A 15,846-nucleotide genomic window follows, 5' to 3' on the forward strand; every position below is an offset into this window, starting at 1 on the left:
AGTTCCACCGTGTCGAGGCACTAATTCAAATTAGCTCTGACATCTAACACCTGTGGAGTGAAGATTTTAGAAGGAATCAGGGAGCTTTCAATAAGCCATGAAGTCAATTAACTCCCTTAGTGCTGCCTGACTAGGACACTGCTGCCATGCCAAGCAGTTGGCTTTATGCTTTGGGTGGAGCAGGGATCAAAGCAGGGCACAGGTGCACCCCCTGGATCCATCTGCGGATGAGGGGTCTCCCAGAGGGCAAGTGCCAAGGGCAAGGGCAGGATGTTATTCTGTTATGGGGCAACCCCAGGAGAAAGTCACTGCAAGCCAAGTCATGGGGTGCACTGGGGCAGAGCACTGGTCCTGAGGCACAGGTTGCTCAGGGCTGTGTCCTGTAGCTCTCAGCTTTCCCAAGCTTCAGAAGCTGAGCCACCCCCAGGCTCCTCCTGCCCAAACCTGCATTGCCCTGAGCCTCCCACCTTCTGTGCACAGCATTAGCTGTAGCTCCATTTCGTTTGTACCTGGCATGCCATGGGATACCGCAACCCCTGCTCATATCTGATGAGCTCCATCTGAGGGTGCTGAAGGCACTGGCCAACATCATTGCAGAGCCACTGGCGGGAATATTTGAACGCTCATGCACAGGCCAAGTCCCAGAGGACTGGAAAAGGGCTAACGTGGTCCCCATTTTCAAAAAGGGGAGGAAGGAGGACCCGGGCAACTATAGGCCAGTCAGTCTCACCTCCATCCTTGGCAAAGTCTTTGAAAAAATTATCAAGGCTCACATTTGTGAGAGCCCGGCAGGGCAAATTTTGCTGAGGGGAAACCAGCACGGGTTCGTGACAGGCAGATCGTGCCTGACCAATCTAGTCTCTTTATGACCAGGTTACGAAATGCCTGGACACAGGAGTGTGGTGGGAGAAACCTCCCTAAGGTCCGTTGTCTAGCTGTAATTTGATTGACAGACAACGCGGGTAAAGAAAGACAGCTGTTTATTTGCTCGAGCAAAGACCATAAAGCCAGCAAAAGGCAAAATGCCCCCCCCCCATCAAGGGTGAGGCGATCTTTTATACTTCTTACAACAAGGCAAGACTATATGGTTAACAAAAAGCAATACTTGGGCGGTGCTCTACAAATCTTTGTAACAGCATATTTCTATTAAGCTGAACTAGCACTTTTAAAAGCTAAAAGTTAAGTAACAGTAACATTATAATATGTTAGCAAAACCTTACACAGTAGAAGATACTTCTCAAGGACATAACCAGTAAGCTTAAAACAATGGTTTTTCTGTCTTATCTTATTTTTTGCTGTAGCTGATTTTTTTTAGCACACAGACACAGATTCACTTTTTAACTCAGAAAATGCTTGGTGCAGTTAAAATGATTACTTGACACAAGCAAAGGCCTAGCTATCATTCTGCCTTGTGGTCGGCTGCATTGCTAGGCCACAGGTCATGCCTTGTATTCAGCTGTAAAGCTAATATTTCTTAATAATCCAAATTATTGTAAACCTAACAGTACGCTTTCAGAAAACTATTCTATTTCAGGGTAATAACAAACCTGCGCACTACAATCCCCACTTTGTTCCAATTTTCCAGAGGAAATTTTGGAACACACTTTTAGGTATTTAACTTCTTGTGGGGTTAGGTTTTGATGATTGATCCTGGATATTTGTATAAACTGACCATATATTTTTACTTGCCTTTGTATAAACTGTTGTCCTAGAGAGCATAGATACTGAAAACAGCACAACAGGCAGATTATAGTTATAACAATGTTAATTAAGCTTAATACAAACGGTCTAAGCCATCCTGTAAGGGAAGGCAACCAATTTGTGAGCCAACTAAGAGATGTATCTTTGGGGATTTTTGCTATATCTTCGGCTTTTTGGATATGGACAGCTGCATCATTGAGGTGGGTTTGTATTATTGTAAAAGAACTGTTAACCCAAACGCAACATTCTGGTCCGATAACTGCACAAGCTCCCCCTTGAGCAGCGAGGAGAAAATCAAGGGCTATGCGGTTTTGAATTATCATTTGTCAGAGTTTTTTTTGGGTGTCAGCCAAGGCAGCAACGGCCTTCGAGAGTTCCTTGTGACCTTCACTGAATTCATGAGCCATGATTTTTATCACAGCTTGTAGGCATAGTGTAAATCTTCTAAGACAAGCAGTGCCTACTCCTGGGAGTATACCTGCTAAAGAACACCCGACTAACACTCCTTTGGTAAGCGGAGTTTTTTGATATTTATCTACTATATCACGGCTTTTTTGTAAATCCCTCTTGTTTCGCCACCTGCCCCGTGGAAGGTGCGTGGCGAAGGATGTAGAGGGTTTTAGCATTGCCGGATAGCAGAAACCTTTTTTTTTGGCAGGGATTTTATGGTAGGCGTGGGAGCCACAGACCCAGTATTGTCCTTTTAAAGTAGCGAGGTTTGAATACTTAGGAGGTATTCAGCCCCCGTTTTTTAATCCTAGCACCCCGCGTTCACCCTTTGATTTAAAGGAAGGATTTGCAGTTTCATTGAAGAAGCATTGTCCCCGGGAGGTATCAGTGTACAAACAATACCACAAGGTATTATTTAAAGAGGAGATGGGGGTGCAGATAGGATTAGTGCCCTTGGTTAAATTTTTGCTGCTATAGAAATCATTGTAAGAGCTGTAATAGGTAGGAGTTGCTGTGTTATTATTATGCCAGTCTCCTCCACTAGAACTAGTAAAATAGTGGTGACATATGCTTGTGCCTAAATTAATGCAGTTTGATACTGAGCAGTTTACATAGAAACACCAATCTCCAACAACAGGCTTTACTAAAAGGAACTCCTGCTGACTTTGGTCCCAAGCTTGGTTATCAGAGGGGTTTAAAAGTGACTCGATGGGGCCCAAGGGGATGGGAGTCATAGGAATGCCTCCTAGAGTGTGGAGAGGAAAATGACTGCACACCCAACAGTCACTTTGGTTTTCTGCTTTAGCGGCTCTCTCAACGTATTGGAGGTACATATTATTATCAGAGATGTGGGCAACATTAGGTTTAAGAGTAGTCTTAGCCTGAGGAGACTCTGCAAATTGTCTGAAAACTGGGTGGCTAGGCTTTACACAATATTCTGTTCCATAAGTAAATACCCGAACTTCTGCTGAACTACAGCAATGTGAGGGAGGATACCAGCGGGCAATGTTGACCTTCCCATCTATATCAGAGAGTTCGACTGAATCGCTTATCCAGACAGGAAAACCTCGGGCACCAGGATTAGCACATCTGCAGCAACTGGCAGCTATAGCCGACCCCTGTGAGAGACTTATTTCTCCAGCAAAGAGAAAGATTAGAAATAACATAGTTATAAAAACCACATTATAACCAAAATCAGCACAAACAGTATGCACAACCCTGCAGCTCCAAAAACTGATCTTCTGGGACATGTTACAGTCTCAAAGTGCTCGGTCTCAGCTGATCCAAAAGTGTCTAGAGGATGCAGCACTTGGAGTTCGGTGCTCTCTGGGCTGGGCAGGACCCCAAAAGGGTGACAGTTCATTAGTGGACCTTGGTTAGTTTGAGTTTTATATTATCTAACGGGCTGCAGGTCCAGGAGGTGTTTATTTTTATTTTTTCGTCTGCTTCTGGCTCACCCTTGTCGCGGTCAGGTGGGCATGCGGTGCTCCCACGAAGTCCGCAGTCGTCTTCTTCTGGCTTTCCCTTTTCCAGGTCAGGGAAGCTCGCGTTGGAGCCGATCCTGAGCTCTGGTGAAACTTCTGTCTTCTTTGTACGAGTATAATGAATCTAGTTGTCCTTCTCTGCTACTTTTACGGTGGTGTGGGAGGTGAGGAGGACTTGATACGGTCCTTACCACTTAGGTTCAAGGGGAGACCGTTTCCAAGTTTTTATATACACCCAGTCTCCAGGCTGGATGCGATGTGCTGGGACATCGGCAGGGAGGGGTTGGCTTAAAGCAGCATACCTATGGAGAGATTTTAACTGAGACTGTAGAGATAAAATATAAGAGGTGAGTCCTTCATCGCCTAAAAGAGAAGAAGTGTGAGCCGGTAGTAAGGGGAAATGTTGGGGAACAGGGTGTCCAAACAGCAGCTCGTAAGGGCTGAGCTTTAGTTTTTTCTGGGGGTAGTTCTGATGGACATAAGGGCCAGTGGGAGAATCTGAGTCCATTTTAACCCGCTCTCAGCACATAGCTTTCCAATTTTTTGTTTCAGGGTCTGATTCATTTTCTCTACTTGTCCTGAGCTTTCTGGGTGCCAAGGGGTATGGAATTTCCATTCTATTCCTAGGCAGCTGGCCAGTGTTTTGTTTATGTCAGCAGTAAAATGCGATCCTTGATCGCTTTCAATGATACGTGGAGGACCAAACCTGGGTATAATTTCATTAAGGAGTATTTTTATTATTTGTTGTGCTGTAGCTCTTCTGGTGGGGAAAGCTTCTACCCACCCCGTGAGTTGGTCAACAATTATTAGGAGGTTTTTGTACCCATTGTCTTTAGGCATATCAGCAAAATCTATTTGTAGTCTTTCAAAGGGAGTATAAGCCCAGGGGCGGGCCCCAGGGGGTCCTGATTTTTCTCCTTTGATATTAAACTTTTTGTATATACTGCAGTGTTTTAAAAGCCTTTTTGCTTCCTGGTAGACTCCGGGTGCATAGAACAGCCTGTTAGTGATAGTGGCAAGTTTTTTACAACCTAAATGTTCGCTTTGATGGAGTTGTTGTAGATAGGGTCTAAGAGCTGCTTTAGGTAACACTATCCTTTCATCTGGCAATTGCCATATTCCATCTTTTTCACAGGTGGCTCCTGCCGCTTTCCATCTCTGTTGTTCTAAAGGTGGTGCAGACTCATACATTTTTGGCTCTAGCAATATTCCCAAATATGCCTTTGACTGGGGAATTTGAGCTTGGAAGGCTAGGGCGGATAGTGGTTGTAAGGCTGCTGTTTGAGCTGCAGCATCGGCCAGGGCATTGCCTTTTGAGACTTGACCTCCCTTTTTGGTATGGGCTGGGCAATGTATTACAGCTATGGCTTTTGGCAACATTATAGCTTGTAGGAGATCATTGACTTGTTTGGCATTTGATATTTTAGTTCCAGAAGCTGTCATAAATCCTCTCTGTTTCCACAATTGTCCAGTGGCGTGACAGATTCCAAAGGCATACTTAGAATCAGTCCGAATATTTATAGAGTGGCCCGATGCTAATTGACAAGCTCGTGTAAGGGCAGTAAGTTCAGCTGCCTGTGAGCTCAACTGCCCAGGCAGTGGTTCAGCTTTAAGTACTTCAAATGGAGTTACTACTGCATAACCCATTTTTTTAACTCCATTTACTAATTTTGAAGAGCCATCTATAAAAAAAATCAAGTCAGGGTTGTCTAAGGGTAAGTCACTAAGTTCTATCCTGGGTTTGTCTGAAAATGCTGCAACTTGAAGGCAATCGTGGGAGTCTGGTTTCCCGTCGCTGGGTAGAGGTAATAGAGTAGCCAGATTCAGGGTATTGCATCTCTGTATGACCAGGTTTGTAGCCATTAAAAGTGTGGTTTCATACTTGTTCATTCTCTGATGAGAAAAATGTTGAGTATTTTTCTGGAGTAGAAGTAGGGCAACTGCATGTGGAGCCTTGAGGATAAGGGGATATCCGAGGACTAATTCCTGGGCTTTCTCGACTATAATTGCAGCTGCTGCCACTGCACGAAGGCAGCCTACTCCCCCCTTTGCCACTGGATCTAATTGTGCAGAGAAGTAAGCTACTGGGCGTTGGGTGTTGCCTAAGGGTTGAGTAAGTACCCCAGAGGCTACTCCTAGTCGCTCATGGACAAAGAGCGTGAAAGGTTTTCGATAATCTGGTAGCCCTAGGGCAGGGGCAGAAGTTAAAGCAGATTTTATATTACTGAAACTACGGGCAGCTTCATGATCCCAAAAGACTGGCTCTTCTGCCTCTTTTGTAGTAAGCTGTATAAGTGGTTTGGTTAACTCTCCAAAGGCTGGGATCCAGGAGCGACAGAACCCCACCATTCCCAGCAGACCCCGAACTTGACGCTTTGTTATAGGCTTGGGAATATTTAGGATAGCTTGGATTTTGTCATCACTCAGGCGTCTTTGGCCAGGCTCCAAAATGTGGCCCAAGTATTTAACAGTGGATTTATAAAACTGAAGCTTACTTGGTGACACCTTGTGGCCTTTGGTGGCTAGTGCAGTGAGTAAAATGATGGTGTCTTGAATACATGCTTCTGATGAGGCAGAGCATAAGAGTAAATCATCCACGTATATTAGGAGGGATGAGGAGTTAGGAAAAGTAACATCTTGCAAATCTTTGTGAAGAATTTGAGAAAAAATGCTGGGAGATTCTACATATCCTTGGGGTAACCTTGTCCAGGTCAGTTGAGAAGAACCCCAGGTGAAGGCAAAAAGATATTGGGATTCAGGGTGGATGGGGATGCTGAAGAAAGCAGAACAGAGGTCTATTACGGTATAAAAAGCAGTGTCAGGGGGTATTGCAGTTAAAATAGTATTGGGGTTAGGAACGACCGGGTGTCGAGGAATGACATACTTATTAATTTGTCTGAGATCTTGAACCAGACGATACATAGGTTTCCCGTCTGGACCAGGCTTGGGTTTCTTTACTGGAAGTATAGGTGTGTTACAGGGGGACTGACAGGGAATTAAAATTCCTTGTTTAGAAAAATCTTCTATTAAAGGCTTGAGTCCCTCAATAGCTTCTGCTTTCAAAGGATACTGGGGTATTTTAGGTGGCTCAAGATTGGTACGAATTAGAATTTTGACAGGATTTGTAGATTTTATGAGTCCCACCAAGCTGGAGGTGAGGCCCCAAAGCTCTGGGGGTACCCTTTCTTTTAGAACAAGGGGAAGAGACTGCAAGCTCGAGACTTCTGTAACTGCAAGCACTGTGGCTATCATTGGGACCAGGGAGGACGGAAACGTTTGAATAATTCCGTCAGGTGAGCACTGTATGGTGGCTTGTAGTTTGCAAAGAAGATCCCGTCCAAGAAGGTTAACAGGGCCAGTTGCTAGAAGAAAAGAGTGTTCTGCTGAGAGGGGGCCAATTTTCACATTCGTGGGTTGTGAAAATGAGCAACGGAAGGGTTTTCCCTCAATTCCCATAACTGTGACTTGTTTTTCACTTGGTGAAAGATGTCCTTTGGAAATACTGGAAAAAGTTGCCCCTGTGTCTAGCAGGCACTAGTACACGTGTTCTCCTATCTTTAAGGGTATTAGGGGATCTTGAGCACTGCAGTTTAGGGTGACTTCTTTAGGTTGGACAGAGGATAGTTGCAGAAAGTGACATGTAGAATCTCCCTCATCACGTCAGTCGTCACATTGGTTTTGAGCAAGATCTGGGGTAACAGTAGTTGTTGGCTACAAATGTCCAACTCGGGATCCTTAAAATTCTAGTTTATTAGGCGGATTGAAACACTGTAATCATAAATCTTGGGGCTGGTCCACACACACACATGCACACATGCACACACATACACACACACACAGTAGCAGGCTACAGAGTCAGGTATACCTATCCTACAAGCGCTGGGGTCTGTCATTGAGGCTTCTTTCAGCGTGGTGTTATCTTCCAGAAGGGGGTCGCCGGCTGGTCCTTCTGGCTGGACAGGTCTGGTCGAGTTGGAGATCAAGAGGGTGCCACTGAGGGTCACTTTTCACTGCCTTTTATCTGTCCCTGGCAGACTTTGATGACTCCCCAGTTTTCTGGTTTGCCCAATCCAGGGGTCATTGACCCTCGAGGGACTTCCCCCCCCTCAGTGGCTACTGGACAGCATCTGTCAGCCCCAGGGGTCGTCCGCATGTACGTGCAGGTTTGGGAGTCCATTGATGAATTTAGAATAGGGCTCTGGGAGCGGTCGATCTGGAGATATTCAGCCCAAAAGTTGGTCTCTGGTGTTGATTAAGACAGGCCAGGGCTTCTAGCCCTTGATCAGTGAGGTATAGAGATTTCCCGGTTGTTACACTGTCTTCTATTGAGTTCAGCTTCCAGGTGATAATTGCTGCCTGCTTCCATGTTACACATTCAATCCCTGATTCACTCACTCTTTCAGAGGCCAGCCTGATACAGGGAAGAGCAATTTGATTCCTGCCTTTGTTAACAATGTTACAATGTATAACTTACTAAAACACATTTAGTTGCAAGTTGAAAGGTGAGGAGTATAAAATATAAGCTACAAATGCCATGGCGCACAAATAGATAAAAATACCAAACTACAAGGGGAGATACAAAATGCACACATACACATTTTAAAACACAATTCCTTATCTTAAAGTGAAAGAGAGAGGAAGGAAGAAAAGGTAGAAAAAGAGAAACATATCCAAAGAGGGGAGAGCAAATGCAGGCAAGAGGAAAAGGGGGCTTTCTGCTACATTAGAGGAAAAGGGGGCTTTCTGCTACATAGTGAACTGAGGGTTCTTGAATTTTTGATTTTCAGGGTTATCACTTGGGGATCTTTTTGGTCTTAACTTGCACTCTCTTTTCCAGTGTCCTTCCTGTCTACAGTAATGACATATGCTGGGCCCATACGGTTGGTAGGTACAGCCCGGTGGCCTAGGCACAAAGGGTCTCGGGCCATGGGGCAGATTGGTTCTGTAGGCATTTGTGGGCTGTATTACTGCTGCCAACATGCGAATGTTGGACTGATCTTCCTTTTGTTTTTCTTTCTTCTTTTTTTCTTTTCTTCCATTAGAAGTTTTAGTAGCAATGGCTAAGATTTCTGCCATGGATTTGCCCTCAACACCCTCAATGTTATGTTGAAGCTTTTTTTTAATATCTTTGCTAGCCTGACTTACGAACACAAGTCTTAACACAGGCAAAGTGGCAGGTGTCTCGGGGTCCATGTTTCCATACTGACGTATAGCTTTACAGAGTCTTTTAAAATAGTCTGAAGGGTGTTCTTCGGGACCCTGAACAGTAACTGTCACTTTGGACCAGTTTGTAGTTTTATCTCCTGCTTTCTTTAATCCTTCTAAAATGCTGTCTTTCAGCATTCGTATTGAATTTTGCCCCCTTTCCTGATTGTAATTCCAATTTGGATTTTGCCTGGGCACGCCATTAGGCATGGGGTGGTTTTTATGGGGCTGATTGGCTAGAAATTGGTCAGCATGGCGTAGTACTCGAGTCTTCTCGTCCGTAGTTAAGAGGTTTTCGAGAAGCTGCATGACATCTGACCAGGAGGGGTTATGAGTCATGAAAATGGTTTTGAAGCGTCTTAGAACTACTTCAGGATCATCTCTGAGCCTGGGGGTGTTTTCTTGCCAGTTTAAGAGGTCTGTGGTGGAGAACGGAGCGTGTGTCCAGTGACTGATAACTTCTCCACCCTCGCCAGGCACAGGGTATTCTCTTAGAGGTAACTGAAGTGCAGGCTTAGACAATTTTTGACGAGTGCGATTTGAAATCGGAGTGGAACTCCGGGGGACTCAGGGTTTCTGAGAGAGACAATCGAGGTGATGCCTCCCGAAGACTTCCCAGTCCCTCGGCTGGCCCAGGGGCACCATGAGGGTAAAGTCTGCAGTCAATGGTGTAGACCAGAAGAGGCCTTACGCTGCTTTGTCATAGAGCAGTATTGAGCTGTTTGTATCTGCTTGCCTGGAGTTTTGCTGAGAGGAACCAACAAATGAAATGCTTGGTGGGAGCCTGTTGGAAGGTGTGAATGACTTCCCTCCACGTGCTGGCAATAAAGCATTGGAGGCTTGTGTGACAGCTGAAAATGATGGCCGTGTGATAAAGGTGCTTGCTGAAGGCTCTACGAAGATTAGACGAAGTGTTTTTCTGTCATTTGTTCAGATATTAAGCTATATGCTGTCGTTAAGAGCCTAATTACAGCTTAAGATGTAGTGAAGCCTTGTATGTAGTATAAGGCCTAGTAAATTTAGCAAAGCCTTCTAGAAGTAGTAATAGTGGGCCCTGTGGCATAGTTAAAATTAACCTTATCAGAAGAATACAAGGCTCGTACTGCTATTGGTCAGTCTAAGGACAGTTGAAGTAAAAAGAATGTGAATGGCTGTAAGTTATCAGCAAAGCTCAGAAGTTATAAATTGGCTGGCACATCCGGAAATCATTCAGAAGGAAGATACAGCTCTGTAAAAGGGACTAATTAGCTGTTGACCTGGATCAGTGGGCCCGTGGACCTCGAGGAGCCCAAGGACTGAATACCAGGGTCCTTCCCAGTACCTCTCAGACAGCGCTGATCAGGGACGCCTGACTTTGGTGAGCTTTGTAGAAAGAGAAACTTGTCATACATCAAGCATCAGAGGGGACTGCCAATAAGTCGCCGACATGAGTTGCTTTTGTCTGTCATTATCTGTCTTTGTATACTATGCATAGTCGTGTTTTTGTTAAGTCAATAAACCTTTCTTACCTTTCTACCCCCCGACCACACTCTCGATCAATCCTGAACCCTCCAAAGGCGGCTGGAACAGCTCTGTCCAGATGCTCAAGAGGGCCTGATTTTGTTTTATGAATCTGAAAAGGAAACAGATTTAAATCCAATTACTACAGGACTGATGAAACAACATCTCCGGATTATTTTGTCCTCGTTTTTTATGTTTTTATATATCATATTAAACAGAGCAAATTCAAGCACGTTCCAATAAAGGGGGATTTTTTGTTTGTCTTGTTTTTGCTTCAGTCTTTAATACAGCTCCAGGCCCCTACATATTCGTGTTATTAGTGAAGTTTCTTGTTTCTTTTTAACTGGAGAAAAAGGTGTGTCTTGTTCCATAAAGGGATGCACCCCACCATGTGTACCCCTCTTTTCAAGATCCTAGATCCACCTGGTATCTCCATGCCAGGCCCCTGGCCCAGCCGGGCAGAGTCTCTGCAGTCCCAAAGCCCAGGGCCCTGTGGAAGAGCTTTGCTGCAGGGGCAGAGGAGGTCTGTGGGACAGCTCCAGTCCAGCCCTTGGAGGACCAAACCCCTAAAGGGATCTGGATGTCTCTGACCAACCCCAAGGCACCGCTGTGACTGTCAGCAACCAGCTTGGCTGCCCCCTCCCACAGAGGCCTCCAGCATTGCGCAGTGGACACAATCCAGACAGTGCCCAGCTGCCCGCACTCCTGCCCAGCCCCCAGGTGGGACCCTCAGGCAATGCCCGACTGTACCATCTCACTGCAGTGGGGTCAGGATCTGCAAATGCTGACCAGGGGGAGGTGAGTCCCTCCCTGCACGTGGCACTTGGTTTGCCTTGAGGAGCACTCCCTGCCTGGCTCAGGTGCAACCATAAAAACTGCCAGTGTCCCCTCCCGTGAGGCCCTGGCCAAGCACCTGCAAGTTCTGCCAAAGCAGAGCTTTGCCACGGACAGCGTGAAAAAGATACTCAGAAATTGAAGTGGAGTACGGAGAGTCTGCCAGTCTGGGAGTGTTTATGCACACGGGGCTCTAGAAAAATACCCAACAGTTAAAACGCAGTTGTGCAAACAACCTGCAAACAGCCAGTAGCAGCAGCAAGAGGCATGGTAGGAAGAATGAAGATGCAAGGAACAAAAGACATAAACCAGGTTGGACACAAATGGTTGTTGGACAGCTGGACAAGCAGACTGCACCCCTGAATGTCCCAGAGAGACCCTGGACTGTCTGAGCAACAGGAGAAAGAGCACGAGACACCTGCAAGGTAACGAGTGCCTTTCTGGGTATGAAAGTGTGTGCTGTCTGCAAAGAAATTTGCATCAGCGCAGTGAAATCTCCTGCCTTTGATGTGTACCTGGGACGAGGAGGTCACTGCGGCAGTCATACAGCGTCCCTACCCAGAAGGGACACCCCAGGCCCACCATCTCCATCACAGCCTCATTGGTGGCCCCCATGGTGCTGTGCCCAGGTGATCTCCTCGGTCTCACCTGCGGGAAGGAACAGGGATGAAAGCAAAGCCACCATCAACCAACACATGGGCACAGCTCCAGACGCTGCTCTGCAGAGCATCCTGGACACCGGCCTGGGCCTCTTCTGCTGCAGCAGGAGCCACAAGCCCCAGCCCAGCCTGGCCCCAGCACTGCCCCATGCCAGGGGCACTCAGGACTCCCAGCACTTGCTCTGTGGCACAGCCACTGCCCTGAGGGGTGGAGAGAGGACAGGAGAAGGGGACACCATCGCAGCCACCCAGAGAGGGATCCCTTTGTGACCCCAGCACCCAGGCTGCACCTCCCTGCCCAGGACCCTGCTCTGCACAGGGAGGGGGGCAGGAGAGTCTGGCAGCACCAGGGGGCACAAACTGCCTATTGCACCCCCTGTGCAACCCCGCACACCTACCCCAGGGCACTAGCACCCCCATCCTGGCTCCTTCAGAGAGCAGCCCCAAGCTGCGCCCCCACCCAGCACCGAGGAACCTGCCCACCTAAGACTGATTGCTCATGAGGCCAAGGGAAGTCAAGGCATCTTGGACACGTCCTGTCCACCCAGCGAGTCACTGGGGCAGGCTCTGGCCCTTCAGGTCTTAATGATTCACAGCGTCACACTTCCAGCTGAGCAGGGAGGAGCAGGGGGGATTTGAGCACCCAGAGCCCTGCCCCATACACAGGCAACTGCGGTGCTTTGCAGTCAGGAGCTGGGCTGAGGACAAGCCCGAGACCCTCCGCTTTCCTGCTGGGAAACAGACAGTTTCCAGCCGCCTGCTCTCGGGGCTGGGCTGAGGGCTCCCTGCCAGAGCACACACCAGAAGCAGCTGCAATGCGACCGTCCCGTGTGTAACAGCTGGAGGGACAGGGGGCCGTGCACAGAGCCATGCTGACTTCATCTGGACTGCAACTCCCGAAACCCTCCTGGGCTGAGGGCAAGGGAAAGAGAAAGAGGAAGCCGGAGGCCAGCGTCAGGGGGAGAGAAAGCAGCTGCACGTGGAGCTGGCCAGGGCTGCACAGAGCAGCGCACAGCAGAGCCGGAGGTCTCGCTGGCTCTGTCAGCCCGGGCTGGGGACTGGAGGAGCTGGACTCGGACTCAGCTCCTCAACTCCCCTCCACACCCCGCAGGTGTCCCCAAAACAGCCTTTACTCCCACCGGTGCACCAACAGCAGCTGCAGCTGCCCCCCAGTCTCGTACCCCAGTGCTGATGTTTCTTTACCTTTCACTTGTTCCCTGGCAAAGTCCCTTGCAAACTCCCCTCACTCAGGACTCGAGTTAAAAGTAGTGGTCTAACTGCTCAGTTTTACCTACTTACACTAAAACTAGGTAGGTTAGTTAGTCTTTGTTAAAGAAGGAGCTTACCTTAAAGGCCTCCCTTCAAAGAGGGGAGCAGCAAACTGACTTGCAAACTGCCCTGCTTGCGGGGAGTCTCCTTTTCTACCCACTGGGCCTGGACTTGCTCCACCGCCTCGTTAAGGCTTGTGTCAGACACAGGCAGCAGCAGTCCCAGCTGCCCGAAACACACACAGCCACCAAACACTCAGCACGCCAAACACCCGGGCAGCAATATCTCACTACCTGCCCAGAGCAGGATCTGGTGCCTGCTTGGCTCCTGGCTCCTCGTCCCCTTCCTCCTCTTGCTCCCAGTGAACTGGTTGCAAACTCCTGTGTTTGCTGCCTCTGTTGTCTTGCTGCAGGTGGTAACATACACTCGAGACCCCAGGCCCAGGCCATGCCCCCACTGCAGAGGAAGGCAACTCCCCTCCCCCCCCCCCACACACACACACACCCTCCCAGTCTGCACCAGTCTGAGCAGGGGGAAATCCCTTCCTGCCCCCAGTGTAGCATGTGGATGAGCCTGAGTGAAGGGGCAAGTCCCTCCAGCCCGGACCCTTCAGGATTGGTCTCAGCAGAAGTCCGGTCCTCATCCCTATCCTCAGCTGCAGCGGCACCCAACACCTCTGGGGCAGGCTTAAATAAAACCCTGAAACATGGAGCAGAAGGCGGGGGGGCAACCAGCATAGCCCAGAAGCCTGGGAAAAGCCCAGAAGCCTGGGTGCATCTGTACAAACACCAGTGGGACAGGGCATTTTATGGGGGCTGCAGATGACAAGTGGTGGAGACCTTGCAAAGGACACAGGGCAGTGCCCGGCAAGCGACTGATCGGCCAGAGGAAGATGAGGCGCAGACGTGGCATGGGTGCAGAGTGGTGTGAGCTGGCAGGGGGCAGCCGCAGACCTGGGCTTGTGTCGCTGAGACAACAAAGACCATGGCCACCGGCGCAGCCAACAGACCTGGGCTCGGCCGGCCAGGTGGGACCAACTCACCTGGATGCAGCAGGTCCTCTGGGTTCCTGCAGCTCGTTACCATGCCCAGATGCAGCTGAGCAATGAGTGGGTGCCTGGTCCTTCCCCCCAGGGCAGAGCCCACCCTGCCATGGACTGTCACCGGCCTCAGCCTGCTCCTCTCTGGGCTCGTGGAGCCTGGGAAAGGCCTGCTGAGTGCTGGGCTGGGCAGCTGCAGGTTATGCTGGAATGCACCTCTGGGTACCGAGGAACCGCCAGCTATGAGTTACTTTAAACCCAATATATTGAATCAAGAGCAAGACCTTATAAAGGGGGATAAGGCAGGGGGATTTCCTAATAACATATGCCCTGCACCCAGGAGGGGCATCAGGGACCCCGTTGCCTTCCCCATGGGGTGACTGACCATAACCAGCATCTCCCGGCAACCCCAGTCAGCAGGGCATGTCCTGGACCCATCGACCTGAGTGGGGAGGAGGGCAGCAGCTGCGTTCGCAGAGACACAGAGAAAGCTGGGGGGGTGGCACAGTTGGCATAGAGAATGGCATTGCTTTTATTACATGAATGAAATGCTGCAGGAGAGGAGAGGAGAGCGCCCTGCCCTGCAAAAGAAACTGGAGGAAGGGAGAGAGAGTCTGTACATGTACCGCATGGGTGGGAGACAGGGGCTGGGCTATATATTTGGAGGGTCCTCCCCATACCCCTGGGGCTGGCTTGTGCCCCAGGATAGGGTAGGAGCCCCAAGGCCCTGGCGGGAATGGCCCTGCTCCACTCCCGGAGGGTAAGTGCTGCCAACCTGCCTGCTGGGCCCTACATCAAGGCACCATGGTGTGCCGGGGGGGCTCCCCGGCCCCGTGGCAGGCGCCGGGGAAGGGACGCTGGAGGGCGGCCTCGATGCAGGCGGTCTGGCGGGACAGGAGCCCCAGCATGGAGCGCTGCATCTCCCGCTCGAAGTCCAGGTTCTCCCGCAGCAGCTCCATCACCTCACGGGCCGCGGCTGCTGCCTCCCGCATGGCGGCCGAGATCTTGCGCTCCTGACGGCGTGCCGCCCGCCGGGCGTGGGTGATGCCGCGGCTCACCAGGTCAGCGCAGCGCTCCTGGTGAAACTCCACCCGGGCCCGCCACTCCTCCGCCGCCCGCGCCCGCCGGGTTGACGCCGCCACCAGCTCCTCCAGCATCTCCTCCTTCAGCTGCTTCCGCCTCGCGCCCTCGCTGCCCTCGTACTCGGGGTCCAGTGGCACTGCCGGCCTGGGCAGCATGGGAGCCATGGGCGCTGGGCCTGCAAGGGAGAGACAGGCGACAAGCATCGGTTCAGCAGAAGGGGACACGGGGCCCCTCGCGGGGGCTGCTATGTGCCATTTGTCCTGTCACCCTGTGCAAATCTTCAGTCCTCCAGCATCCCACAATGCAGTGCTCTGTCCCCCACAATCTCCCAACACCCCAGGTCACCAGGAGCAAAAGCACCAGCAGCCCCCAGTGCTGTCAGGGCCCCACCATAGCCAGGAGACCCGCATCCCCCACCACCAAGAGACCCCCGTGCCCACCTCTGCTGCCATCTGCTCAGTCCCCTTTCCACCCATGGGAGACACGGCCCATCGTAGCCCCCACTGCACCCCGGCTGGAGAGCAGGCTGCCGACCGGGGCTGTATATGCGTCCAGCAACCACCATGCTAGGATTTGTAAATTTTTCCAAGCCTGTTGACTCAGAAAGGCTTCCAGTGTCACA

At 49.9% G+C, this 15,846-nt stretch overlaps 1 protein-coding gene across 2 annotated transcripts; it reads right to left on the reverse strand.

The window, feature by feature from the left end:
• Positions 1-963: 963 nt before the first annotated feature.
• LOC132250993 (uncharacterized) lies at positions 964-12,723 on the reverse strand. Of its 2 annotated transcripts, XM_059729430.1 has the most exons (4): positions 12,635-12,723; positions 11,690-11,822; positions 10,349-10,452; positions 964-3,937 (listed from the first exon to the last, which is right to left on the reverse strand). In XM_059729430.1, the coding sequence occupies exon 4, from the start codon at positions 3,399-3,401 to the stop codon at positions 2,439-2,441; it is 963 nt and encodes a 320-aa protein (XP_059585413.1). In that variant the 5' UTR covers positions 3,402-3,937; positions 10,349-10,452; positions 11,690-11,822; positions 12,635-12,723; the 3' UTR covers positions 964-2,438. The 2 variants fall into 2 exon arrangements, with proteins under 2 accessions (XP_059585413.1, XP_059585414.1); XM_059729431.1 differs by lacking the exon at positions 12,635-12,723 and having other exon boundaries at positions 11,690-11,861.
• Between the last annotated feature and the right edge of the window lie 3,123 nt (positions 12,724-15,846).

The sequence above is a fragment of the Alligator mississippiensis genome, chromosome 5 (assembly GCF_030867095.1).
Source record: "Alligator mississippiensis isolate rAllMis1 chromosome 5, rAllMis1, whole genome shotgun sequence".
NCBI lineage: Eukaryota > Metazoa > Chordata > Crocodylia > Alligatoridae > Alligator > Alligator mississippiensis.

Coding starts and splice junctions, on each gene's coding strand:
- LOC132250993 (XM_059729430.1), bottom strand. CDS start 3,401: ATGTCCCAGAAGATCAGTTTTTGGAGCTGCAGGGTTGTGCATACTGTT.